This window comes from Tiliqua scincoides, chromosome 1 (genome assembly GCF_035046505.1).
Source record: "Tiliqua scincoides isolate rTilSci1 chromosome 1, rTilSci1.hap2, whole genome shotgun sequence".
Taxonomy (NCBI): Eukaryota; Metazoa; Chordata; class Lepidosauria; order Squamata; family Scincidae; genus Tiliqua; species Tiliqua scincoides.
Window position 1 is genome coordinate 236,564,850 of NC_089821.1, and position 27,642 is coordinate 236,592,491.

Genomic DNA, 27,642 nt, shown 5'->3' on the forward strand with positions numbered 1-27,642 from the left:
TTTGGAATATTTCTCCCCTCTTATTAGTCACTCCTCTTTATTCCTCCCTTGGGCTGTGGTTCAGATGTTTAATTCAATCGGGCCTTCATTCACCCCCTCCCCATACACACAGTTTCTCTCTTTCCTGCTTAATTATTTCATACCCATGTGTTCCTTTGGAGGAATGTTCAGTTTTGAGTCAGACAAGGGCAGCAGTTTGACAAGGAGATTTACTGATAATTGGGAAAGATTCTTATTTTTGCTCCAGCAGAGACTGATAATATGCTTGGAGACTACATTTGTTAGGATCAAAGGTTTAGACACCAACTGTCTCATGTGCTGTTTTTAAAGGAACAATGAAAAGCTCAGGATCGATGTGAATGCTAAAGGCAGGAGTCTGGTGCCTCTGAAGAATAATCATGTGTCAAATGGCTGACTTGTACTTTTGGACAGCGTGGCATCACAACTGCCTTGCTGGATGAGAGCAGTCCAGCTAACCCAGCACTGTCTGCAGCAACAGCTAATCAAATGCTCCAGAGAAACATACAAACAGGATGTGATGGAAATTGCCTCCTTCTGTTTCTTCAGAGATCTATGGCCTCTGAAGAGGTCCCATTATCATGACACATAGGCTGCAATCCTAACCTCACTTTCCTGGGAGTAAGTCCCATTGAACACAATAGGACTTACTTCTGAGTAGACCTGGTTAGGATTGTGCCCATAGCCACCCACAACCACATTTTCCATGACCACGTGGCCACTAACAGGGGTACCATGTTAAACTTCAATGGGTAGAGTACAGTTGCTAGAAGCACTGGAGCAAAACCCTGTACTGGACCCCCCCCAATGCAGCCCCCCCCCATCAACTTCCAAATGCTAGCCTGGTGTTAGCACTATTACCAGTACAGAGAGTTCTGGGATCAGTCAAGTCAGGTGGGTCTTTTGGCAGATGCGGGTCTTATTTGGCCATCATGATGCCACCCCCACATTCACTGAGTCACACTATATCACTGAGTCACTAGAGATATTAATTCAAGCAGAGGCTTGACAAGCACCTGCTGGAGATGCTCTAAGAAGATTTCCTGTCTAAGGCAAGGGCTTGGACTAGATGACCTAAGGTCCCTTTCAACTCTATGATATGTTCTACTAACTGGTAGAGAGGCACTTTTTCAAGTGCTGCTCCTCATATATTTAGCAGGGAGGAGAGTAATTAACCCTCTTCAGTACAATGTAATGTATTCTAGTGGTTGTTGCTGATGTCTCTTCTGCATCTTTTTAGGATTTCAGCCCCTTTGGGACAGGGAGCGTGAAAAAAGTGTTGAGTATGCTTGCACATAGGCGCAGGAGGTGGCCAATGTTACTTCTCTGCCCCCCAGGTCACAGGCAAGATTTTCTGGCAGTCGTCATTAGGCTCACACATTTCCTCAAGCTCAGTGTTTCTCAAACTGTGGGTCTGGACCCACTAGGTGGGTCACAAGCCAATTTCAGGTGGGTCCTGATTCATTTCAATGCATATTTTATTTTTATTATGTTCGACATTGCTGTCATGGCAAGTGACTGCATTTGGGGAAATGTTACAGATCTGTACTTCTAACAAGCTACTATATATATGCTTTCAACAAAGATAGTCAATGGGTATGTGTAGATAGGATTGCAGCCTTTGGGATGCTTGGGGGTTTCTTTTTAAACAGATAAGCAATTGCTTGGGTGGGTGATTATTTTAAATAAATTTTCAAACTTGTACTTATTGTAAACTTTTAATTTACTTATTCAATTAATTACATTTAATTTTGTCTTAAGGGCATTAAAATTTTTTCCAGCTGATGTCACTTTGAACCATGGAAAGGGATCCCTTACTGAATGGAAAGGGATTTAATCCTTGAAAGCCCAATCCTATGCATGTCTTCTCAAAAGTTAAGTCCCATTAAAGTCAGTGGGGCTTACTCCCAGGAAAGTGTGGATAGGCTTGGGCTGTCAGGCTGCCACTTACAGGAAGTAAGCCCCACTGAACAGAATGGGGCTTACCTCTGAGTAGACATCTTGTATAGGATTGTGCTGTTAACCAAAGGGAGCTACTCCTTGAGAGCCTATGTATGTCTACTCAGAATGTAAGTCCCATTCTAGTCAATGGGGCTTACTCGCAGGTATGTATGGCTAAGAAAGCAACGTGAGGCTACAGTCCTAGCCACACTTTCCCAGGAGTAAGCCCCACTGCCTATAATGGGACTACTTCTGAGTAGACAGGCATAGGATTGGGCTCTTAGGCAGCAAGCCTATCCACTTTCCCGGAGGTAAGCCCCATTGACCAGAATGGGACTTACTTCTGAGTAGACATGCGGAGGCTTGGGCTGCAGCCTTGGACTCCGCTTGGAACCGACACAAGCAGCAGCAACCACCCCGTTTTCCGACCGGCTCCCTCATCGCCCTCGGCGCTGTTTTCTATCCAGCTGGGGCCCGCTCCCCGCCCGCGACTGCCCTTCCTGGGCGTCCCGCTTGACTGCCGGTGCGCCGGTTGATTCGTTCCCGGGGCCCCGCGCCCGCCTCTGAGCACACAGCGCCACCGGCAGTGGAGGGCCGGAGCGCGGGGCGGGGGCGGGGCGTGAGGCAGCCACAGCAGCGCCTCAGCTCTGCCCCCTCAGCCCCGCCGAGAAAGGCTCGGCGAGGGGAGGGGCGAGGCTGTGAGGCGCCATCCAATGAGCGGCGGGGAGGACAGGCGTGGGCGGGGCCTGGTGCGTGGCCGCCCAATGGCGGGGGAGGGCCAGAGCAGCTCGGGCTGTGCGAGAAGTCGGCGCGTCCTGAGTCGGGCGGCGAGTCGCAGTTGGAGCGCTGCGGTGCGCGGTTCGGCTCGTGCTCTCCCCGGCGCCCGTTATAGCAGCTGCGTAGTCGCGCGCGCGAGCTAGCGAGCGAGCGAGGCCGCTGAGGAGAAGGCTTCGCAGAGCCCGGCGGGCCGCCTGGAGGACGCGCGCGCCAGGCTGAGGCGGGAGGGCGGCGCTGCTGCTCCCTCACAGCGAGGGGAGGAGAAGTTTGGCTGGAGCCGCTGCCGCCTCAGCAGCCGGGAGGAAACTTTTCTGGAGGGCCGGAGACGCCGCCACAGCCGGGACCGGGCTGCTCCTCCGCGCGCGGGCTGCTCCGGCCCTGGCCGGGATGTACCTGGCAGCGCTGGCGGGGTGGAGGCGCCGCGGTGTCGGCGGCGGGCACCTGGCGGCGGGGGGGCGGCGGCCGCCGCCGCTGGTGCCCGTGGCGCTGCTGCTGCTGCTGGCGGAGTCCGGGGCGCGGGCGTTCGTGTGCCTGCCCTGCGACGAGTCCCGCTGCGAGGAGCCCAGGAACTGCCCGGGCGGCGTCGTGCTGGACATCTGCGGCTGCTGCTTCATGTGCGCCCGGCAGCGCAACGAGAGCTGCGGGGGCTTCTTCGGGCTGCACGGAGCTTGCGATCGGGGGCTCCGCTGCGTGATCCGCCCGCCGCTCCACGGGGACTCGCTCACGGAGTACGAAGCGGGCGTCTGCGAAGGTAAAGGAGGAGGCGGCGGCGGGGTGCTCGCTTCGTCCTCCGACGGCGTGAGGGTCGCCCCTTCCGGCGCAGCCCCGTGAAAGGTCGAGCCTTGCAACCCGCTCCGAGGCGTGCCTACTCGGAAGTAAGTCCCATTGACTGCAATGGGGCTGACTCCCAGGAAAGCATGCAAAGGACCGGATTCCTGGCTCGTATCTTGGGGGGGGGTCTTTTCCCCTCCCAGAAAAAAGGGCTGTGGGCCCCTGTGGGGCTCCCACTGTTCTCCACCCCCCAAAAGGCCGAGCAGACGAAGTGTGGGGCTTTCGGATTTCCCTTCTCAAACACTCCATTTTTCTCATAGTGTGAAATGCAGCAACTACCTTGCAAACTGGGAGCTGAAATTCCGGGAAGAGGTGGGGGCTGCTGCCTGGTGTGACGTGCTCTATTTTTTCTTCCTTGCCAATGTGTATGTTATGTGTCTCTCTTCTCTCCTCCCCTCCCCCCCATTTCCTCGTGGTTATTTTCCATTCTTGCCCACATCAAATGGAAGTCTCTTCCAAGAACCGTCTGCTTTTTTTTAATTTAAAAGCCTTTCCAGAAGCTGAGGCTGCACACACTTTCCTGGGAGTAAGCCCCATTGATTATAATGGTGCTTACTTCTGAGTAGACAGGCATAGGATGAGGCTCTCAGGCTGCAATCTTATCTGCACTTTCCTGGGAGTAAGCCCCATTGACTATATGGTGCTGACTTCTGAGTAGACACTCACAGGATTGGGCTCTGAGTAGGTTGTGTTTCTGGTGTTGGAGCCCTGCCTCATCCATACAAGGTGGATGGATGCTTTACCCTATTTCTTTAAATTTTTTTGGCTAGTGTTTTCAGACGTGATTTCCAAGATTTGAGTTGGGGAACAAAACTAGAAACACATTTTGGTGTGTTGGGAGATAGGATGGTTCCCTTTTGTCTTTAATTGAGACATATGATGTTTGACATCTAAAGTTTGCTGATTTTGTAGACTTTTCTCTTCCTATCTGTTTTAACTGACCAGTTCTTGCCATATTTACTGAGCTGTAAGAGTCACTGGACTCAGCGTTGCTTCCTGGAAAAAAAAGTGCCCTTAGGATTGCATTCTGTTCCTGTGTGTGATTTGGGGGGGGAGGGTAGGTTTGCAAGCAGATGGCCACTAATGCTGTCAAGTAGCAACTTGTGCTATAATAAGTTATTACAATACTGTCACTTTTCTTTTTCTCTAAAAGTTACAGGTGCAGTCTGACAGTATAGTTTCATGCAGTGGATTAAATCATATGGACCAGTTATTAATTGCAAAAGGTGGTACAAGAATATTAAATTGGCAGCCTTCTAGTCTTCTGAATTAGAATGATCAGTGATCAAAGACACTTGCTAATTCTTGAATCAATAAAGTTGAATCAATGAAGGTTGATCAGCTCTTGTCAACTTCCCATGTTTATTTCCATACCAGTGATAGGAGGGAGAAGGAGGAATCGATGCTCCTGTACTCAAGAGACTGCTCTTTTTGTACAAAAGACTATGCGAATCCAGGAATGTACAGTATGTGGAAAAATGTCCTTCCATGGGTCCAGTTGCAGAAAATAAGGGTGTTTTATTGCTCCACTAGGGGGCTTCCGTGAGTTCAAAAATTCCTTTGAAAGGTCCCTGGCAAAGTCATTCCCACACCACCCTTGTCCAAAAATCAAATTGTCTAATACTTTTATCCAGATTCTAATTGAATCTTGTAATTCCTCTTTCTCCTAAAGGAAAAAGGCATTTCTAAACAACTAAATTATCACCTTTTGGATGGTACATTTGGCAATTTAATCCTGTTTTTTCCTATTTTTGATGCAAAGAAGATTGTGGCTTTTCTGTGCAGGTGTGCTGTCTCTTCCCTGCCCCCTCCTACAATGTTCAGTTGGTTTTATTGGAATAGGCATGTCAGACTGCTAAGATATTGTTTCCGGTGTTTGTTTGGAGTTAATTGCTTGGCATTTTTGTAAATAAAAAGTTAAAGCTAAATTTTAAGAAGCATAAGTGTATCAATGAAATGAATATCATGACAAATTCCTTTCATGGAAAAGTTAAACCCTATTGCATGTTTTAAGTAACTTCACACAAATGTTTATATTAGAGGGAAATTATGATGAAAACCTGCCATGATGCTTTGGCACCTTGGCCCTTTTAATGTATAACAGTGCAGACTTTCTGGCAGTTTTAAGAGAATTTTAATTCTTTAGAAGTGATGCAATATTGCATTGATGGACTTCGTCTTGAAGCACATCTGGCATTTTCCTGCAAGAAGAGGTTTTCATAGGTGGTGGGCTTGATACCAGCCGGCCCCAGCAATCCCCAGGACAATCCAGGGAAATTTATTTGGGTTAAAACAGCAGTTCCCAAAGTGGTGGGTCACCACCCACTGGGGGAACTGGAAAAAGGCCATTCCTTCTTAAGGGGAGTGGCCCAGGAATGCGTCCCTTATGGCGCTGCAATGATTGCAGTGCCATGGGGACCCAGGGACATCCCCACTTACCTGGGGGCTTCCTGCAGCTTGCATCCACCTCTCAGCACAGCTACAATGAGCTACAATGAACTCCGTTCTGCTATCAGAGCTCACTTCTGGTTTACGCGATTGCAAACCGGAAGTGAGCTCTGATAGCAGAACAGAGCTCATTGTAGCCACGCAGATGGTTGCAGAGGTGGCTGCAAGCTTCCAGGACATTTCAAGAGGCTGCAGGACCCCCCCCCCAGTACATGGGGGGACATGGGGATGTCCCTGGGCTGCTGAAATCACAGCGGTGCCATCAAGGACCACCGCCGGCTCCAGTTCTGCCCCCACAACAATTTAGTGCAATTCCAAAGTCTGAGAACGACTTTGGGAACTGCTGGATTAAAGTATTAATACATAAATATCCCAGTTACATGAATGTACATAGTTTTGTAGTCTGCTTTTGGTTATCATTGGGTTCAGTTCTTAGTCATTAACCTTGCATTTTTTTAGATGTTAAGGTTGTATAAATGGATGAAAAGAAATTTGTAGTGTAAACTCTACAACATAAGGTATTGGCTGTTGAAACTATTGATATTGGGTTCATGTTCTTAATTTGCAAACTCAAAGCTTTACTAAAAATTCTCTGACAAGAACATCATTTGTAGATGAAAGCTTATTTGTTACTAGAATAGACTTTCATATTTCTGTAAATCTTTTCTCTTTGAATTGGTTTCTTCAATACAATTTTTATACTGAAATGACCCCTACTGGTCATAGTGTAGAACTTTTTTGGAAACCATTAAGCATTCATGGAAAACTCTGACACTGTGGGCCAAAATGTTTTCTCAGCTCAACTATTATTGGTTAATGTTGATCATACTTGACAATGCTTGAAAATAGATTTTTGAAAATAAGATCCAGTAAATGCAACAGTGTAAGCAATGGCAGACTCCCCTTGTACATACCCCACCTTTCTCCCACACCATGGGAAACTCAAAGCAACTTACAACACAAAAACACAATGTAAAGCATAAGATTAAAACAGTACTAAAACTTTAAAACATAAAGCTTTAAGAACAGTAGACAGACCAGATCCCAATGGATCACATAAAACTATAAAAACTACATTTCATTAAAAGCACCAGCCCATAATGTCAACAGTCAAATGCCTTAAATAAAAATCTTGTACTCTTGAGGCTCTGCCGAAAGTTCTCTTAAGAGAGAGCTGTAATCTCCAGGGAGAGGAAATTACACAAGCAAGGCGGCCACCACCAAGAAAGCCTAAGGTTTCTAAGAGACCTTGCATATAGTGACTGTCCATAGAAATTGAGATCAAAGACTGTTCTCCCAACCTTACAGTCAGTACCCAGAAGGCTGAACTGGAGTGCAAGGCATGCAGTTAAGGACTTCAGGCCAGACAAAAGGCTAAAACTAGGTTCACACATGATCTACAGCAGTGTTTCTCAAACTGTGGGTCAGGACCCACTAGGTGGGACCCCATTCATTTCTATATATCATTTTTAATCTATTAGACTTGATGCTACCATGGTATGTGACTGCATTTGGGGACCTGTTACAGACCTGTACTTTTAACAAGCTACTATGTATATTCTTTTAACAATGATAGTTAATGGAACTTACTCTTGGGTAAGTGTGGGTAGGATTGCAGCCTAGGATTGTTAAGAATTCTCATGCTTGATGATGTCACTTCATCATGACATCACTTCTGGTGGGTCCTGACAGATTCATTCTAAAAAGTGGGTCCTGGTCCTAATGTGTGAGAACCACTGATCTACGATATGTCGGTTACTAGAGAAAATGTGACGTTTTGATTTGTGTGTGTGGGGGGGGGGGAATACAGATTAGCTCATACCACAGGTTTCAATTCCAGCTAATGATTTTCTTCTGCAAACTGGGCAAGCATGTTTGCGAAAAAGATTTTCCCAATTTTTCAAAAACTTTTTGTGACCCACCAAAAATCTGCTCATGACCCACTGATGGATCTCAACCCACAGTTTGGGAAACACTGCCATAAATATAATTATACTATTCTTTGAATAGAGCCATAGCACCGTTAGTATTTCATCCACTGTGTCTTTTGGGTGATCAAATGCTTTTTATATGGAACCAATTTCATAGTATTGTGGAAACAACTTTGAATAAGAGCAAGCCGTTTGCCTTTAGACCAGGGTCTCCATACTTTTTAGCACAGTGTATCTGACACAGCATTGAGGGTTAGAAAATAAATACATGGAGGAGCGATGGGCTGAGAGTTTGATTGAATATAATAAGTGGATGGGGGTGGAAGGAGGAGGGGTGCAGAGGGCAAAATTGATTTGCACAGGAAAAGGGGGGAAATTGATTTTGAAAACAGCAATCAAGCAACCTTCAACACAAATCTCAAACTTTCTGCTGTGTTTTAAGTTTAACTAACATCATGTTTATATTCCAGGTCTCTCAGCATCAGTATATATCTCATTCAGTCTCTAGATGCGCTGAATGTGTTGCAGTGTAATGGAATAATTCTTTTCATTACATTGCATTACATTTTGCACCTCTAGTGACTGAATGTGATATATACCTGGAAGTGCATCTGCTATAGATATTTGCCTGTATGGCAATTTGTGCCCCCAAATCATGGGTGAATCACCCTATCGCTTTATCTTCGCAGTTATCCAGGCAGATGGAATGGATGAGGGGGCTATCTGCATCTGGGTTGGGAACTCTGCAGGAGGATGGGCAGCGGTGCCTCCTCTGGGCCTTGTGTGGGGTTCCCAGCAGCTGCGCCTCCCGCCCGCCTGCTCCTGGCCGGTCCCCCATCACGCCTGGAGCAGTAGGAGCCCTGGAGGAGGTAAGGTGTGTGGGGGCAACCTGCTCGCTGGCACTCTCCAGTACTCTCTCGGAGCCCACCGCTTGCACTCCCCACCGCAGTCCTGCCACCTGCAGGGGAAGAAAGCTAAGGGGGGCTTTCTGGTTACTGCCACCGCTGCCAGATCAACAAAGGGCAGGGAGTGTGCAGAGAGCGTCCTGCACTGTACACTCCCTGCTAGTTGCTCCCCAGCATGGGAGCAGTGTGCCTCCCTGCCTGCCTGCTGCAGCCGTGCACTTGGGAGTGGGCGGCGCAGGGCGCTCCCGGCATGTTCCCTGCCCTCGGTTGGTCCAGTAGCAGCAGCAGCCAGAACACTCCCGGTTTGCTGCCTCCCCCTGCGGGCTACCGCTAGGAGTGTGCACAGCAGGCTCTGAGAGGGTGTAGGTGAGTGCCAGCCGGTAGGCTGCCCCTGCATGCCCTACGTCCTCTGGGGTTCCTCTGATTCCAGGTGTGATGGGGGGACTGACCAGGCGCAGGTGGGCTGGAGGTGTAGCTGCCAGTAACCCCACCACACACAAGTCCCAGAAGAGATGCTGCTGCCCGTTGTCCACAGAGGGTCTACTTCTGAGTACATCGGGTGGCAGCTTTGTGCAACTGCACTTGGTCAGCTGCACTTGGTCCTTGTTACTTGTCTCTGTGCTGTGAATTGAATTGCAAGTTTCCTGTTATTTGATCTAAGTTGTATGTTACATGTAGAGCCTCTGGCTTAATACACCAGGCACCTTAAAAGAGGATTTGATTAATAGTTCTACTGGTATGCTGTTTACAGTGCACTTAGAGCCCACTCCTAGGCTTGTCTAATCAGAAGTACCATTCAAGTTGATGGTGTTTACTCTCAGGATAGTGTGGTTGAGATTGTGGCCTTATTCTTAGTGTTTACAAAAGGTTGTGAAGGATACATTTTTATTCATTAACTTTCAAAATTGTATCTTATGATCTATGATCATAATAGATCATAGTTTTTAATATATTAGACTATTTTTAATACTGCTTTTGCTATGCTTTGTGTACGTTCTACATATGCATACTGTGTTTTTAATACTTACTGATTAGAGACTGTACAGTTCTTGGGTAACAATTATTGGTAGGTTATTTTTCAGGATCTGGCCTCAGGCAAAATCATACAAAATTAGTCTGACACAGGCACCCCCCTAGGTTTAACCCCTGACCTATCCAAGGGTCATAGAAAATCCCATGGTTTTTGACTTGAAACCTTCCCTCGACTTATCTGTGTGATTGACTTATAGATGTGTATCTGCTGTATTTTTAGCACTGGAATGTTGGGGAACCTTGGGGGCCAGATAAAATCCTCCCTAGGGTCAGATTTAGCCCCTGGGCCAGGGTTTGGGGACCCTAGTGCCTTTGGGGACACTAGTGATAATTGGCATACTTCTAGAAATACTAACAAATTCCATTGTTTGTTCTAGTTGGAGAAATTGACAATGCTGTGTATGTTCAACTAAATGAGAGAAATTCCAGAGCAATGTGGTCATATAAGATACTACTCAGTACGTATGAACGTTGTTAAAGAAAATATATAGCTGTAAAGGGGAAAAATTATGAGAAGCCACAATGTTGTATCACAATAGGAAAGCACATGGACTAGTGCTTTAGAATATGGTTATTTTGAAGGGTGGAAGAGAAGTTAAACTGATTGAAGGAAACTGCTTTTTAGTATAACATAATCCATAAACTTGTATTGGCTTTTCATGTTGGCATCCTTCAGTCTCGGAAGACTATGATATCGCGCTCTGAATGGTGGTTCTGGAAGTGTCCTCTCCAGTGCGTGAAGCCTGGGTCAAGTAGATATGGAGGATAGACTGTTACCCACGCAGCAAATCCCCCCTCTCCACATTGCTGAAATGGTCCAATGGAAAGGCACAAGCCAATACGGTTGGTTCCAGCGGCGTCACAGTAGTTGCCAGAACGTGACTATGTTCAGCCATGAACTGCCTCAGGGACTCCAGCTCCGGATTTTGCCTCGAGGTTGACTCCTGAAGCCTTTTCCATAACTGGATGTAGCCACAAGGTAGTGGAGGTTTGGGATCAGAGTTTTCCTTCTCTTAGATGAGCTGCCTTCCCAGGCTAACGAGTCCCATCTACCCGGTGGCTGTTTAGTCGCCTCTTATGACAAGTACAGCCAAACTGAGGGCCTATTCTTATCCCCCAGGCCCCAGGCTTTTATATGGCTTTTATATTATAAAAAATTGTATACATAGGCATCTCCTTATGAATTGTTTTGTGGGCATCAATTGGTACTTGAGTGCTACTGGTTTCCAAGATGTAGAAGAAAGATGTTTCCCTGGAAATTGCATACTCTACTAATAAAAAGTCAGCATACTTTCTAATATCCTTGCAATCAGTTCGCTGGTTTCCTTTTTAACTGGCTAAAGTTCCATGTAAAATGGTATTTGTAGTTCCATATCTTGTTATGGACTTGATTGTGACATTGTCTGTAGCACTACAAGTAACAGCTGTAGCCAGTATCTCGGAAATGTGTAAAACTTCTTTCTCACAAAAACTAAATGGTTGTAAGTTCTGTGGTTTTTATGTGCTATGCAATAAGTATTGTGCAGTTCTTATTGGAAGTGGAATTGGTGATAGCTTTTAGAAGTTATTGCATCAACTTGACAGATGGTTTGCCTAAAATTTTTGACCTATTCTTAAAGCATTCTTAAATTAAGACGTACCCATGATTAGTGTTGCTTCAACATCCTTTGCTCAGCATTTCTACATGTTAACAATAATGGATAGCCCTAGGAGTGCCTCAACTTGTTGTCTGGATGATACATTTCCTTATAAGTCTTACTAGTTACTAAATTTTCAAAGAGTGAGTTATGTTATGAAGTTATTGTTTTTTCTGTGAGTACACTATATACTTGCACCTTTTAATGCAATTTTGTCCTCATGGCTCTTTCATTCTAGGCATTTAAGTTTGGTGAGATACCAACAATTGCACAGGTCTGCAAAAAAAAAAAAAAAAATTGGACAGCCGTTTTGGTTTTGTTGACTGATTCTTACGTTTTTTGGTGCGCTGAATCCAAAAACGATAGCAGTTTTGTCCTGGGACGTCAGGTTTTCAAACGGGTGGTCATCGTTTTAAAAAAATCTCTTAACGCAAATATTTTATTTACATGAAAAATATTAACTCATTTGCACAGGTGACAACAAAATTAACACCACACTCAAGTAGATTGCTTGTGAAATCGTCTTTTTTTTTTTTAACTCTAAACTTCTTTTTGAGCTTTTCCTCTTGTAGGTGGCTTCGGGAAGATCCCTATACAACATCCAGCAGTAGTCAGCCATCATCGTTACACTCCATTTCCCTTGATACCTTCTTTCCATTTCTTTTATATCTTGATGGAAACGTTCTCCCTGCTCTTCACTCACTGCTCCCAAATTTTCAGGAAAATAGTCAAGGTGTGAGTTGAGAAAATGGACTTTTAAGCTCATGAAGCAACCAAGCTTGTGGAACGCTTTCAACATTGTTTCCACCATTTCCTTGTAATTTGGGTCCTTTTGGTTTCCCAAAAAGTTATTTATGACCACAGTAAAGGCAACCCACGCTTCTTTTTGAGTTGGAGTCATTGAACTGATGAAGTCTTTGTCGGATATGAGTTTTCTAATATCCAGGCCAATAAAAACTCCCTCTTTCAGTTTTGCCTCCGTTAAACCTGGAAACTTGGATCCCAAGTACTTGAAGCATTCGCTATCTTTGGGAAGTGCCTTAACAAATTGCTTCATTAATCCTAATTTTAAATGGAGTGGTGGTAATAAAACCTTCTCAGGGGGTACCAATGTATCTCTGAGAACATTCTTTTCACCAACAACTAGACTTCTTGGTGGCCAATTTTTTTGCTTCCAGTGATTTTGTCGGTCTCTACTGTCCCATAAACATAGAAAACAAGGGTATTTGGTGTACCCAGCCTGTTGTCCCAGCAGCATACACAGTACTTTTAAATCCCCACATACCAACCAGTTTTGGTTTTGATAACCCACTTTCTTGAGTACCAACTCCAAGTTCTCATAAGTCTCCTTCAAGTACAGCGAATGAGCAACAGGAATGGATGCATAACAGCCACCATTGTGAAGTAAAACTGCTTTTAAGCTTCTTTTGGAAGAGTCAATGAAAAGCCTCCATTCAGAAGAATCATACTGAATGTGGAACTGAGCCATCAACCCCTCTAAATCAGAGCAAAACACCAAATTGCCCTCATGAAAAAAGTAAGACAGTCTTTTTCCCGATGTCTGTACCATGCAAAAGATGTACCTTCCATCAACAAATTTTTGCTTTTAAGTCTAGAACCAAGTAATTCAGCAGTATGATGAATTTGAAATTTAGCGATTTCCAGCTACCTGTTTGACCAAGGCACATTTCGATTGTGAAAAAACCTGACGGTCATTTTCGAATTCAGCGAAAAAACGGTGGTCATTTTCAAATTCAGTGCACCAAAAAACATAAGAATCAAATAAAATTATGAAAATAGCTTTTTGGTTGCAGATCTGTGTTGTTAGAACTCCCCTGGTCTTTAACAAAATCAATATTTTGAAAGGTGGAGGACTGCATAAAACAGTATAGTAAAGATAAATCTTGGGCTATAGTTCTGGCATTCTGTTTGCTTTTCCTGAATTATAGAGATTAAATTTGTATGCAACAATTTTCTTGTATTGCTCCATTATAAGAAAGGGTGGGCAGCTCTATTAAAATGACACTCTATCAAAGTGTATGGCAGTTGTGAGGAAGGTCAGTTCTAGGGATTGAAAGTAAAACTGCCAATATTGGCATTGTAAAAATCAATGGTAAGGCTGCATTTTGAGTTCTTCTGGTTCTGGTTGCCAAATCTCAAAAAGGGTATAATGGAACTGGAGAAGGTGCAGAAGAGAGGGACCAAAATGATTAGTGGGCTGGGGTACTTCCCTTATGAGAAAAGGCTACAGCGTTTGGGCCTCTTCAATCTAGAAAGAAAGTGCCTAGAAGGGGGGGCGTACATGATTGAGACATGTAAAATTTGCATGGGTCAGATAGTAGAAAGTTCTTTCCCCTCTCGAACAACACCAAAACCAGGGGGCATCCAGTAGAATTGATTGGCAGGAGAGTTAGAGTTAGAGAGTTAGAACAGAGCAAATGAAATATTTATCTACCCAGTGTGTAATTAACCTTTGGAACTCCTTTCCACAGGATGTGGTGGTGTCGCTTAGCCTAGATGTCTTTAAGAGGGGATCAGACAGATCTAGGAAATGTCCATCACAGCTTACAAGCCATGATGACTACATGCAACCTCTTGGTCTTAAGAGGCTCCTATTTCTGAATGCCAGATACAAGGGAGTGGCAGCAGGTCTTTTATCCCTGAATAATGGGTGGGCCACTGTGAGATACAGGAAGCTGAATTAGATGAGCCCAGTTGCCTGATCCAGCAGGTCTTTTCTTATGTTCTTATTTCCTGAATTCTGAAGCAGTGCTTGAGGATGTAAAAAGTTGCATGGGCTCAGAAAGCTAATTTCAGTACGCATTTTGTAACTCTGCCTGCACTCTGATGCTTACAGCTGTCTGCTGATACTGCTGTTCCTGACAAACTAGCTAAAGCAATACTTCTAAAAAACAAAACTGGCAGGATTATGTGGTGGCCTGTTCTGGCAAATCTATTCGCTATGAAATCAGTCTGGTTTAAGCTTCAGTGTGCTGTTTTTACATGAACGTTGCTTGTAGTATTCAGATCTGTTTGAGACTCTAGTACAGAACTAGACTGAGTTTATGATTCATTTTCCAACTTCTACAGTTGGAGATTCTGCTTAATAGCTGCTTTTCTTGACTCCATTTTCATAGAGCATAGAACTCCAAACACACTATATATCATCTCGTTGCTAGTGTTGGTTAAGTTTGTTTTTATTTACTAATTGTTCATACTGTTTTCCTGTAAACTTCTGACAGCATGATTCTGATTAAAACATTCAAAAATAACCTTTGAGGGGCTCTACCAAGCTGTCATCAGATCAAAAGATGGACAACTGCTTTTTGCAGAATCTTGATTTTTAAATGCCTTTCTCTTTTTGTACAACTGAGTTAACAGTGAGATTTAATAGGTTGGTTTATCCTTTTGCTTGCTTGGGTATGTTTACCTTCTGTATGTACAATATTTGCTAACTGGGTAAGGGGTACTTTTTAAGTGGGTGCTCTTTTATTTAGTGGGGGGAGAGTAACTGGCACTCCTCACCCCAGCACTGTCTTTTCTAGTGGCAGTCTGCTGGTGTTCTTTTGCATCCTTTTAGATGGTGAGCCCTTTTGGGACAGGGAGCCATTAGTTGTTTGTTTGATTTTCTCTGTACATTACTTTGTGAATTTTCCATTGAAAAGCGGTATAATAATAATAATAATAGACCTAATATTATATTATTATTATTATTATTATTATTTTTTACACCCATGCTGCAATCATAAAGTTGTAGATCTGGAAGGAGTCTTGAAGGTTCTGTTCTATCCCTGTGCATAAGACAAGATTCAGTGTACTCCAGATGTTTTACAGATTAAACCACTTATTTAAAAAAAATTATAACTTTAATTTTTAATGACATTTAGATAAATTGAACTAGTTGGCATGGCAGAGAGATCTTGAAAATATGGACTCATTTGTACAAGCTAATACTTGTAGTTAGTAGGACTATATCTGTGAAATTCAGATTCTGTTTCATTATTTATGCTGCAAGTGTGTGATGCATTTAAGTCTGAAGTCGTAAGCAACCTTAGAGGAAAAGAAGTATCTTTTAACCCAGCAGTTCTCAAACTCTCAGGAAGTTTGAGAATTGCTTTAAGGGCCCAGTCCTAAGCTTTCCCATCACTCAGGAAGACAGTGGCACCAAAATGGCCACCACTGTATCCTGTTGGGCCAGGATAGCTACCAGAGGTCTCCTTGGGGTAAGGGAACAGTGGTTCCCTCATCCCAGTGTTTCTCAATCTGTGGGTCAGAACTCACTAGGTGGATCACGAGACAATTTCAGGTGGGTCCCTATTCATTTCAATATTTTATTTTGAATCTATGAGACTTGATGCTCCCTTGGTATGTGATTGCATTTGGGAGAACATTACAGCTCTGTACTTTTAACAGGCAAAAACATATGTATATGCTTTAAACAATGGTAGTAAATGAGACTTACTCCTGCATAAGTGTGGGTAGGGTTGTAGCCTAGGATTGTTAAAAAATTTTCCTGCTGGATGATGTCACTTCTGGTCATGACATCACTTCCAGTGGGTCCTGGCAGATTCTCATTCTAAAAAGCTGGTCTTAGTGCTAAAACCTTGAGAACCACTGCCTTACCCCATGTTGAGCCCTGGCACCCCCAGTGGGTCTACTTTGATCTATGCCCACTATCTATTTATTAAATTTATCTATTTAGTGGGTATAGAATCAAGGAGACTTTTGTTGTTCTCTGGGACTCTGGAGGGGGTATGGGATGCGGTGGCAGCCTCTGCCACCATCCTTGCTCCCTCCTGGGCTGATTCTCCCCTTGTTTCTCCCCTTCCCCAAATGCCTCCCTACCGCCCAGTGGGGAACCTTGCCACTTTGCAATCCTTCTGGGTGTCACGGTAGCACAGAGGCCCAGCGCTGGCTGGCATTGGCCTCGTTGCCCACGCTGCAGGCCCACAACTGCTGGCAAAGTGCTTTATGGCACATCTGCAACAACAGTTACCCAGGCAGCGCAGGAGTGAGAGGACCTGCCTGGGCTCAGGATCTCTCTGTAAGTCTTTGTGGGGGGCAAGAGGGATGGGGTGACATGTTCACACCACTGCTGGGGTCAGAGGGTTTTTTAAAACTTATCACAGCCTGTGCTGGTCTCCGGTGGGTGGGCGGGCTATGTGGACCCCTATGTGGAGCCCTCTACAGGGCTTCCTCTGCTGTGGAAAAGGTAAAAATAGTGATCATGACCCACTTCTGGTTTGCTATCACAAAATCTGAAGAGGGTCGTGCTGTTTTCACCTTTTCTGAGGCATAGGGAGCCCTGCAGAGGGATCCGCAGGGATCCTGCAACCCCCAAGTGGCTGGTACAGGCTGTGGTAAGTTTTAAAAAACCTTCTGTCCCCAGCAGCGGCATGATCATGCAGATCATGTTTCCCCCTGCCCCCGCAAAGACTTACAGACTGATCCTGAACTTTGGCTGGTCTTTTTGCACCTGGGCACCTGCTGTTGCAGATGTGCCATAAAGCACTTTGCCAGCAGTTGTAAACTTGCAGCGTGGGCAGAGAGGTCTGTGCCAGTCTGTGGGCAGAGAGGTCTGTGCCTCTGTGCCACCCGGATTCCCAGGAGAAGTGGGCTATGGTAAGTTTTTTGTTTTTTTAATAAAAACAAAAATCTCTTTTGCCTGCAAGGCAAGATCATGGCAGATACATGGTTTCCCAGGCTGGTGGGTTGCAACCCACTAGTTTGAGAACCTCTTCTTAACACTTAAGATCGTAATCCTAGTTTTGTTTGTTGAATATCTGCTTCCCTTACAGATGCTAACTGGTCATTGAGTTCAATGCATTTCAAGTTCTTGAGATTTTTAAAAAATCTTTTTGGAAGTACAATATGAAACCCGTTTTTCTTCATTTGTCTAATGATTTTTGATTTAGCCTTACAGTTGTGAAATTATTGTGTTGTAGTTAGCAAACCATTTTTTTTCACTTTTAATCACTAATTTTGCTACTGATACCTTGCATTGTTTGCTTGTATTGTTCCAATACTTTATCTTGCCTGTTCTCACTTGCAAGCACTTTGAAGGCATCCTCACTTTGAAGGCATCCTGCTTTGTTGTTTCATGCTGCCAAGGGCAGAAGAAGCTTATCTGGAGTACCTGTTAATTGGTTCAATGAGTTACCCAGCTAGCTAACTTTCTTAAACATAGTTGCAAACAACTAATTCTGATTTAAGCCTTGTGTCTAAGCCTTGTGTCTTAAGGGCATTGAATTCTGAATTCAATTCTGAATTCATTGGGATTCTTAATCCCAAAGACTTGTGACCAGAAACTTTCACATACAGGTTGAGACTCATTATTCAAGTGGGTTCCATTCCAAGAAGACAATTCATCAATCATTCCTCCGCTTCACTCAGTCCCTGCCTTCTCCAATAAAAAATGATCACCTTTCTTTCACTGCTCAGGGGGAAGGGAGGTGTCTGCTGGAGAGGGAAGGATTGATGGATTGTCAGCCAGCTGCCCCCCCTCTCTCATTAAAGAGACTATTGTTAAAAGACTGTTCAGTTTTTTAAACTGATTTTAAAGGGATGCATTTTTCCCCTTCTCCAGGGATAAGCACATTCTTTTTCATTTGCAGGGGCCATTCCTGTTGAGTCAAATCTGTGTATAAAAAATTTGTGTATAAATAGGCTGGACCTTTTTTTTAAGCCAAAAATACATTTTTAAGAGTTTGGCATATTGTTGCTGATCAAGTCTTCTAGGCTGCAAATATTAGACTTATAAGTCATGATAGCATTATGCATTCTCCAGTTCAGAGGCAATATGCTTCTAAGTACCAGTTGCAGAGGAGCAGTGGTGAAATAGGACTACTTACCTGCATGATGTTCTTCTGGGCTTCTCGGAGAACCAGCAGGATTTAGGTTCTTAAGATTTGATATGAGGCTAATTTGGAAGTTGTATGTCTATTTCACATTCAAAAATGTTTTTTGTGTAGAACAGAAGTGTCAAATATAAGGCCTGTAGGCAATTTTTCTGGTCCCATTATAATTGGGCACTCCCAGTGTGACAATTGACTCTCTCCTATCTTGAAAATATGAACAAGATTTGTACACTTTCTCTTCTAAATGCGAACGAAGTGCTTTCTGGCCATTAGCCACTTAATGATGTCACTTTCTAGCTTATGATGTCACTTCTGACCATCAGCTGACATAATGCTAACCTCAGCCCTCTGTGAAATGAATTTGACACCCCTGGCCTAGAAGTATCCCATATTGATTAGAAAACGTTTCTGAAGGAGGAATGCCAGCTAAAGCAGTATTATATAACCTTTCCTTGAAAAAAAAAATTTAACTCATCCTGTGTTCTCCAAATTGTACATTTTTTTCAGTGACAAAAATTGTCCCAGGGCATTTTTTTCAACAGGAAAAAAGATATTCCCTCTCCTTCCCCCCCCCCCTTGCATCTCTGCTTAGGCAGCATAAAATTAAAATTGTTGTAGCTGGAAACAAGGTCTCTGTATTAGTTGGTCCAGCACTGTGGAATGATCTTTTCTCTACATTTTGTTGATGTTAGGACAGCTTGTAAGGCACCTCTGTTTCTTTTAATCTTATTGATTAGTTTTTCTTTGGATTGTGGTTCCCTTTTTTGCTTGTAGTTTCTGTTTACTATAACCTGCTGTGACATGGTAAGATGGCTAAAAACATTTTAGTACTATACACATGTTCCATAAAATTATAAACTAACTTTCAAGACTACACCCTCTGCCACAGCAGTGCCCACTGTTCCCTAGGGTGCATTCGCCCATCTCTTTTTTGCTCCAAATTAAATATGTGCATTTCCCCTTTCCAGAGGTGGAGTATGCATGCAAATTTATTTTAAATAAAAATAAAAGAATAATCAACTACCCCCCCCCCAACTTTTGCAGGAAGACTACCTGAGTCTGAGCCATCAGTTGCATGGAAGCAAGATACATTGTTATGTAGAAAGAATTATTAATAACTTGATGTTTCTCTTGAGAGAGCAGGCATGTTTTACAACAATTGGAAAAGGCCAATATGCGTACTGCATGCTAAAGTTTATTTGGTTGTGTATATTGTTGAGATTTGATGTGCTTGATGCTTCTAGCTCCTTGCTATCTTTGAGTATTTCTTAAAGTTTTCATGTGCTTACCTAAGCATTCTCTTTTGCTCTCCTTTTGTGTCTAGGGTGCGTTCCAAAACACATGATACTATGTATTGTGATGGTAATTCAGAGATACATGCACTTTTTAAATTTTTCCTTGATGCAATGTTCAGAATTGCTGCTACTAATAAAAGACGGTGTGCAAGTGCGTATCTGTGAATTTATTCTTCCACTTGTTGATTCACTTTGAGAGCTTTCCTTGTACATAGCAATGTACAGCTTGAAAATGCAGTGAGAATTTTGTCAAGTAGAAATGTGTACAAAGAATTACATTATAGCCCAAGGTATGCTCTGTGGTGGTGTCTTTCAAGGAAACACCATAGTCAGGAGCCCCAATTGTTTCTTGATGGGCCTGTCCACACTGTAATCCATAGCTATGAATAGAATTGCTAAATGTAGTTTTGGTTTTGATTGACCTTCTCTCATTTTCCTTTTCTTAAATGTGACTAGTGCAATTTGAAGGGAGGTATGCCTTGTACAGACACACTGATATAATATAATAAATGCTGTTGACAGCATTTGATATGTCTTTGTGATACACATTCTGGAATGGATAATAGGTTAGTGGTTTCCAGACTGTGGGTATAGGTCTTGGTTGTGACCTAATTTTTGGTGGTTCGCAAAACTGTCAGGGCAGATTAGACTGTGTTCAGCAAGGGTTAAACAATCTGCTGCCGGTGGGTAGGGGAGAGAGCACTGCTGCCCAATCACCATTATAACCATACCCCTTGATATTTTTTAATTGGGCAGTAGCCACTAGGGCCTCTAAGAAGGTTGGGATTCACTGAATTATACTAACCCAGACTTGTGGAATTTCTGAGATATAGAAGTCCTGTCAGCCACAAAGTGTGCTTGTGAATTTTACATTAGGCATGCCTACATGATGGCGCTATATGTTTCATGGTCAAAATGTCTGTTTAACCAGATCTGATGCATTAACCTTGGGCACACTGAAATGGGAAAGGCATTTTTGCCTCACTGCATGATAGATCTTCAGTAGCTTGTGCTCTATGTGCAGAGTAATACACTTTTCACAACACAAACTTTTTGTAACATGATTGTTGACCAAATGCTACCCCTCACCATCACACACAATTCAGGGCCACTGGTTCATTGTACACAGCATCCTGCACACCACTCAGTGTGGTAATAAAAGAAAAACTTTACTTATCTTCCTGGTCACTGCACGTTCCCTGATGGGGACTCCTCCAATCTGTTCTGTTCCATCTCTGGCATTGTTCTAAGGAGTCTGCTGAAGGTATGTTGAGCCTAGGATGAGGGTTCTTGATACAGCAGATTGCCAGTGCTGCTGAGATCTGCTACTTTGGGCAGCAGTGCTTTCCCCCCCATCACCATTATAGCCATACCCTTTGACATTTTTAATTTGGACAATGGTCTCTAGGGCAGGGGTGTCAAACTCGTTTCCTAAAGAGGGCCAAATAGCATTCATCGTGTCTCCTTAGGGCTAAAAGTGATGTCATTAGACGAAGTGATGTCATTAAACAGGTCATAACCAAAAATAAACGCTTTTTCTCACTTTGCTGCAAATGACAGAAGAGAAAACATGCAAATCTTGATCATATTTCAAGATAAGGGACTGCCCAATTTTCATGTTACCCTTTCAGCAGTAACACCTCAGCAGAAGCTGAGAGCCTGAGGGCCGGATAAAAAACTTTTGAGGGCCACATCCGGCCCCAGGTTCTTATGTTTGACACCCCTGCTCTAGGGTCTGATCACTCCCAATTCCCTTTTAGCCCTTGCTGGGTAGCAGCTGCAATAGTCATTCACATGGTATAGCAGTGTACCGTGAGGATAGGATTGGGCCATGTACCATAATTAGCTGTTCCTATGTCTCCTATTGAATCTGCCACTATACTTTTTTTTTTTAATGTATTTTTTTAAAAAGATAATCCAGGAGACATTATGGAATAGGAGAAGAACTTAAAACTATTGTCCTTGCACAGACCTGTTTGGGAAACAATTACCAGGACTGTGGAGTTGGGGCTGGAAGCAATTTTGTATGGAGTCTGAGGCAGAGGTTTTGTGTACCATTGCCACAACCCTGACGACTAATAAAGGCTAATGTTGTCTTGAGATGGTTGGGAATGTAAAGGCACTGCTGACGAAATCTCATGCTCCTGCTATTTTACACTGATTCAGCTTGGTGGCTGTTGTGTACATAGTTTGGAGTTTCTACTCTGTGGTCATTAGTAACAGGTCAGTGTCATCTCTATGGTTTTTTAGAATTTTGCCCACCCAGTACTCTGGATGAATAAGGTGCAGGCACAGAGCTAGTAAAAAGCTACAACTGTGTCTACTGGGGCTGTTGTTGTCACTAAGTCTTCAAGCAAGCTGATATCTGTTTTTTCATGTACTACTTTGAAAGCATGTCCAATTCATTCTTAGTGAAGCAAACATTTTGCCAAATTTGTACCATGTCTGTTTACAGCCAGTGCAGATATCCTGTTACCTTGCCCTGTGCAGTATTATACTACTGAGGAGGAGGCAGAATTTTGCCAAAGCTCATTAACACATGCTTTGGTAGTTACTGCACTGTTTTCAGATATGTGGAAAGGTTCGAACTACATGTCTTGGGCAACACAGGACTACTTCTGAAAATAGCTTTTGTATGTTAGTTTTTATTGTCACTGGATAACTAATGATGTGGAGCAGAAGCAGGACAGTGCACAATGTAATGCTATCACAATATCCTTAAATGTTATGAAGGGATCTTAAATGTGACACAAGAATATAATTTTCAGTGGCAACTCCCTATTGTAGGTAATGTATAGTTTCAGCTTTAGATCAGGGGGCCATTAGAGGAGAAGCTGCTTTAAAGAGTGGTTCTAAAGATTGGATAATTGATATTGTTTCCATCATTGTCTATATTTAAATGGACTTTTCTGCAGGTTAAAATACACAAGAATTAGTACTTGGTGGGTGGCTAAAGTTAATATTACTTTGAATAATCTGTTAAAAGCTGCCTAAATGTTGAACTTCTTTGATGACTTTCATGGGCACTCTTTAATTGGCTTGTCAGGTGAGATGACTAAAATCTTTAGATTGTTAGTTCCTTCTATGTAGAATTGAGATTGGCTTGACAATCAAGAGGCTTAGTCAAGGCCCAGTATTTTCATCTGTCTTTTTCATCTAGGTCTAGGATGAACTGGATTTTGTGCTCTCCACTGAAATACAGGATTTTGTAAAAAACTTTTTATCTGTTTTTTAGAGAGCATGTGCCAAAGTTTTCAAGCTTTTATGCTGAATGGAAGTACTTTATAGGTTCATATATGGTTTTTTAAAATTTGTGGCACAGTAATTCAAAAACGGAATTTAACCTGTTCAGTTATAAAACTTCATGGCATATTCTTAAAGAGGAATTTAATATTTACATTTAGATAACATAGTTGTTTGTCAAAATAGTTCTCTTAACTGAAACAAGTCAATGAGCTACTGGTATTATAGTTGTTTCATTTTGGTTTTTAGATGAAAACTGGGATGATCAGCTTCTTGGATTTGAGCCTTGCAATGAAAACCTCATAACAGGCTGCAATATAATCAATGGAAAATGCGAATGTGATACTATTAGGACCTGTAGTAATCCCTTTGAGTTTCCAAGCCGGGATACTTGCCTGTCAGCTTTAAAAAGGATTGAAGGTAAGTCTGTATTCACTAGTATTTGATTTGTAATTATTTATGGCACATCACATTAAAGCCTAAGATGTAATTCTTCATACTTAACAGGTGCATGATATTAGAGTTATAGTATTGAAAGATGAGAGATTCCTGCTTTTGTAATTGCTACAATCAGTTTAAAAAGTACTGTTACCTGTGATGGTGAGTGACAATTAGCATTGTCTTGTATATTGCTTTAGCTCTGTATCTTAAAAGTGACTTTGTATGGGCATGACATTTGCTTTAGTGGAGAAAAGGTAGCCTGGTCTGAGGAATTAAACTATCTGAGGAATTGTGTATATATATGTATGCAAATAGCAGCTTGTAAATTGTTATGTTCTGGTTACCACTGGAAGATTTCCCTTTTTCCCCTAATCAGAGGTTTATGTAGTATGTGATGGGAGACTCTTGCCTTTGCATTCTGTTCAAGGTGTGGCTTGGTTTGCTGTTTGCTGAGACTACACTGAAAATTTCACTTGGGGTGTTAATGGACTACCTGCCTAGCAAACTGTTCAAATCTCTGTCTATTGTGGAGGCATCTGTAAATATCTGTTTATTAGTCAATTTTGTAGATATGTCAAGGGTATGTTTTGAATGAAAAGTTTCAGAATTTGCTATGACCCATGGGTAAGTCAGGGATAAAACTTAGGGACAGTCATTCATGCATGTCAAACAGCTTGGCCAGTTATTGTTTCCTAAGAACTCTATAGTCAAATTTATTGAAGAGTAGTATAAAAGTGAAATCATGAAGTGCTGTTGTCATAAACTTTTGGTTTTTAAAGTAGATTTCTTATTAAAATTTTTCAAAGTTCAATCCTAAAAGGAGCTCTACCCGTTCTTTGTTCCTTTCTCTTTCTTGCCTACTTGTTTGCCCTGCCTCCACCCACAACCCACCAGGTGCACAAGTACCTTGAGGTTGGATTGTCCACCTGGCTCCATGCAGTACTGCGAGGGTGATGGGCTGTCACTTTTGCTGCCCTGCATCAGCGTTCGCAGCTGCATGGTGCAGCCAGAAGCCACTCTGGCAAGGGAGTGCTCCAGCAGGACTTGTGCCATGCCAGCTGGGGAGGACCCAGCTCACTTGCTCCCAGTGGGAGGCCATTGACAAGTTGACCCAAGTTTTCAGGGTCAATTTTAAGGAACTAAATTTTTAGATTTATACACAAGTTTATACAGTCCTTTAATTTTTATAACCCTGTAGGTGAGACCCAAGACATTTAATGTAAAGATGACTTTCAAGAAGTTTAACTTGTGAATATAGGAGAACTTGTTCAGTTTTGAATCACCTATGTTCTGTTAGAACAGTTGGGAAGGTAACTTGGAATTGGCACTGCATGCTATAACTGTTTTGAAATTTCAAGAAGGCTACACGTTTCTCCTTTTGCCTCACACTGTCTTCCAGATTGAGATAAAACAGGTGAAAAGGTTCGTTTGTGGTCCAGTATATCTTTAAATACTATTTCACACATGTTGCACGGCCTGCATAAAGGTCATATAGAAAAAACATGTACTGTACACTGCCATGAGGGAAATGGGGCATAAGTACGTATATGCTCATGGGTTAGGAGTCTGCTGTGAATACCTGTTTACATGCAACAAAATAATTGCTCTGCCTCTTTTACATTTTTCTTATATACAGGTAATTATTAGCTAGTAAAACTATTGTATGCAAAACTGACTATAAAGAGCATTTCTATCAGCCATGAACACGATCTTTTATGTATACAGCTGGTGCTATAGTGTACCAAATTTTTTAAGATGTTCAGTAAAACTGAATTTTGTTTTTGGGCAGTTGATTCAGTGATCTCGTTAATAAAATGGTTGTTTTAAAAAGGAAAGCAAGTATATATCTTCAACGAATAGATAATTTTACATAGCTACTATAAATATCTTGACTTTCAAAGCTATCCAACATTGTTAATCTATATATTTTTCACTTTTCAAGGGTTTTAAAAATGTCTACTCTTATTAATAGAGAAGGAGTTGTAATTTTGCTTTAGGGTACAACACAGATAAGATATATCATAACATACAAATAGATATGATGTTAGAATACACATTGATTTTCAAATAGATATATGTGGGGGCGTGATTGACTTAGAACCATAGTGTGGAAGTAGCGGGTATTAATGCACCATTTTTCCATTCCAAATCCACTTCTTCCACTGCTGAGACTATAGGCCCCAAAAGTGTCATTGCAACTTTGTCTTTAGTAAGAGAAACTGTGGAATTAAAGGGTTATTTTCACCTCTGTGGTAGGGGCTCAGTGGCTCTGTTTTAGGATTTTTTTGAGGACTACATCATGAAAAGAGGCTTGATATGTAGTACTAACTCATTTTGAGCCATACAAAGCCTTGTGCTCTTCAGGCACCATGTGAGTTTGCTTTTTTGCTCCTGTTCTTTGCTTTTCCATGGTTAAGGAACTGGGTTTGGACTGAGAGATTGCATGCAATCTTATCCTTTTTGAAGTCCTTCCTTTTGCCATCCTTAACAGTGTTGAAAGGTTATGTGTGTACTACCATTTAACTATATAGCTAATGCTGACTCTAGCTGTCTAGTTAGAGTTTTCAACTGGTCTCAAATCCTGGTTAGTATGAACCATGGTGGTATAGATGTAAGTACTGACTGTAGTAATAACTGGTGGAGGAAACTTGCAAGTGTGTGGGAGATGGAGCGGTTCGAGTGTATGGTGCTATCTGTTCCTGGCCAGGAGCATTTCATCTGCTTACTGTTTTCCCCATTTGTATGCTTTCTTGAACTTTCACAACGGATAAACCTATGTAGTTTGTGATTCAGAGTAAGAACATTTATAGGGTGCATATGCACATAATAGTGTACATTTCTAAGCTTTAGTAAAACATACCCAGATAATTGTGGACAAGTGATCTGTGCCATGTACAAGAAATGTCAAAATCTGCAACTCTGCTAACTGTAGGAACACAACAACACCCAACCTCTCTCAGGATATGAAACACTTCTTCCAGGGTGCAGATAATAATAATACAGGTATTTATATACCGCCTTTCTTGGTCTTTATTCAAGACTTTATTCAAGGCGGTTTACATAGGCAGGCTAATTTAAATCCCTGGAGGGATTTTCACAATTGAAAGAAGGCTCTATCTTTCAAGAGCCACAACAAATTCAGATGTTTCATTCTGATCTGGCCTCCATCCTGGCCTCCATCCTCCCACGCTCAGAGCAGATGGAAATAGCTCGGCTCAGCTTGTCAGCTGCTTTAAGGTCGCATGGTGCCGGTGGCCTCGAACCGGCGACCTTGTGGATGTTATCTTCAGGCAAATGGAGGCTCTACCCTCTAGACCAGACCTCCTGACCAGATGAGAAACGGGATAAGACTACTCTATGCATTTGTTTACTACTGATTAATTGGAATAAATCTTGCCTTGGGGCAAAAATTTGCCTGCATTCAGACAATGTATTGAGGTAGTCAGTCCAGTGCTGGGCCCAGTGCCAACTGGCTCCGGGCTGGTGCCGCCACTCTCTCCTCTCTGGGTGTTGCGGGCATGCCTTACACCATGTTTGCAACACCCAGTATTGGCACTGGAGCTCAGCGCTAGAGGACCATAGGATTGAGCCCCTAGTCTACTATCACTTGGGATGCACTCTACGTGTCTTCACTAGGAAATGAGGATTTGGACCATGTTTAATTGGTGCTGTCCGTATGTGATTAAACAATCAGGGCACAAATAACATTTTACTGGTTTCCAAGAGAATTAAAGAGAACACCCAAAACTGTTCTGTAATAGTTCAGGTGAAGTAGTGTAGGAAGGAGAAAATCCTAATACAGGCAGTTTCAACAAGGTGTAGAGAGTCTAAAAATAAGTTTATTATCCTAGAAGAAGGAATCTAAAATAGATAGGTAGGGAAAAAAAAAAATTCTTTATATTTGTGTAACAATCTAAAGAGCTCAAAAGTATCCCTGCAGAATTTTTAGAAATGGATATAACTGGATAACATCCAGCTTTCTTTTCTTTAGTGTAAAGACCTTCTGAAGCAAGAAACATGGAGTTTATTTGGTGAAACACACCCTGGATCATGGTTTAATTTTTTTTCCATGGCAGATTTTTATAAGCCTCTCTGGTCAAAGTATTTTCATTCATTTTTTATGCCACTCCAAATTACCATGCTTCTTTTTTAGAAATTTCATTTTACTTTATAACCTGTGACTTAGCAATCAAAAACAATTGTGGTGAAATGTAATGCTAAAACCTAATTGAGGCATGCTAAGACTTAGAACTCTAAACATTCTTATGTCCGTATTCCTATCATTG

At 42.5% G+C, this 27,642-nt stretch overlaps 1 protein-coding gene across 2 annotated transcripts in view; it reads left to right on the top strand.

The window, feature by feature from the left end:
* The first annotated feature begins 3,266 nt into the window (after positions 1-3,266).
* The window catches only part of CRIM1 (cysteine rich transmembrane BMP regulator 1), a 184,175-nt gene continuing 159,799 nt past the window's right edge, over positions 3,267-27,642 (top strand). The window contains exons 1-2 of one of the 2 annotated variants that reach the window (XM_066611539.1): positions 3,267-3,487; positions 23,165-23,335. In XM_066611539.1, coding sequence (XP_066467636.1) covers positions 3,349-3,487; positions 23,165-23,335 — 310 coding nt within the window. In that variant the 5' untranslated portion in view covers positions 3,267-3,348. The remainder of the gene's footprint in view (positions 3,488-23,164; positions 23,336-27,642) is intronic. The other variant, XM_066611540.1, reaches the window with a different exon arrangement.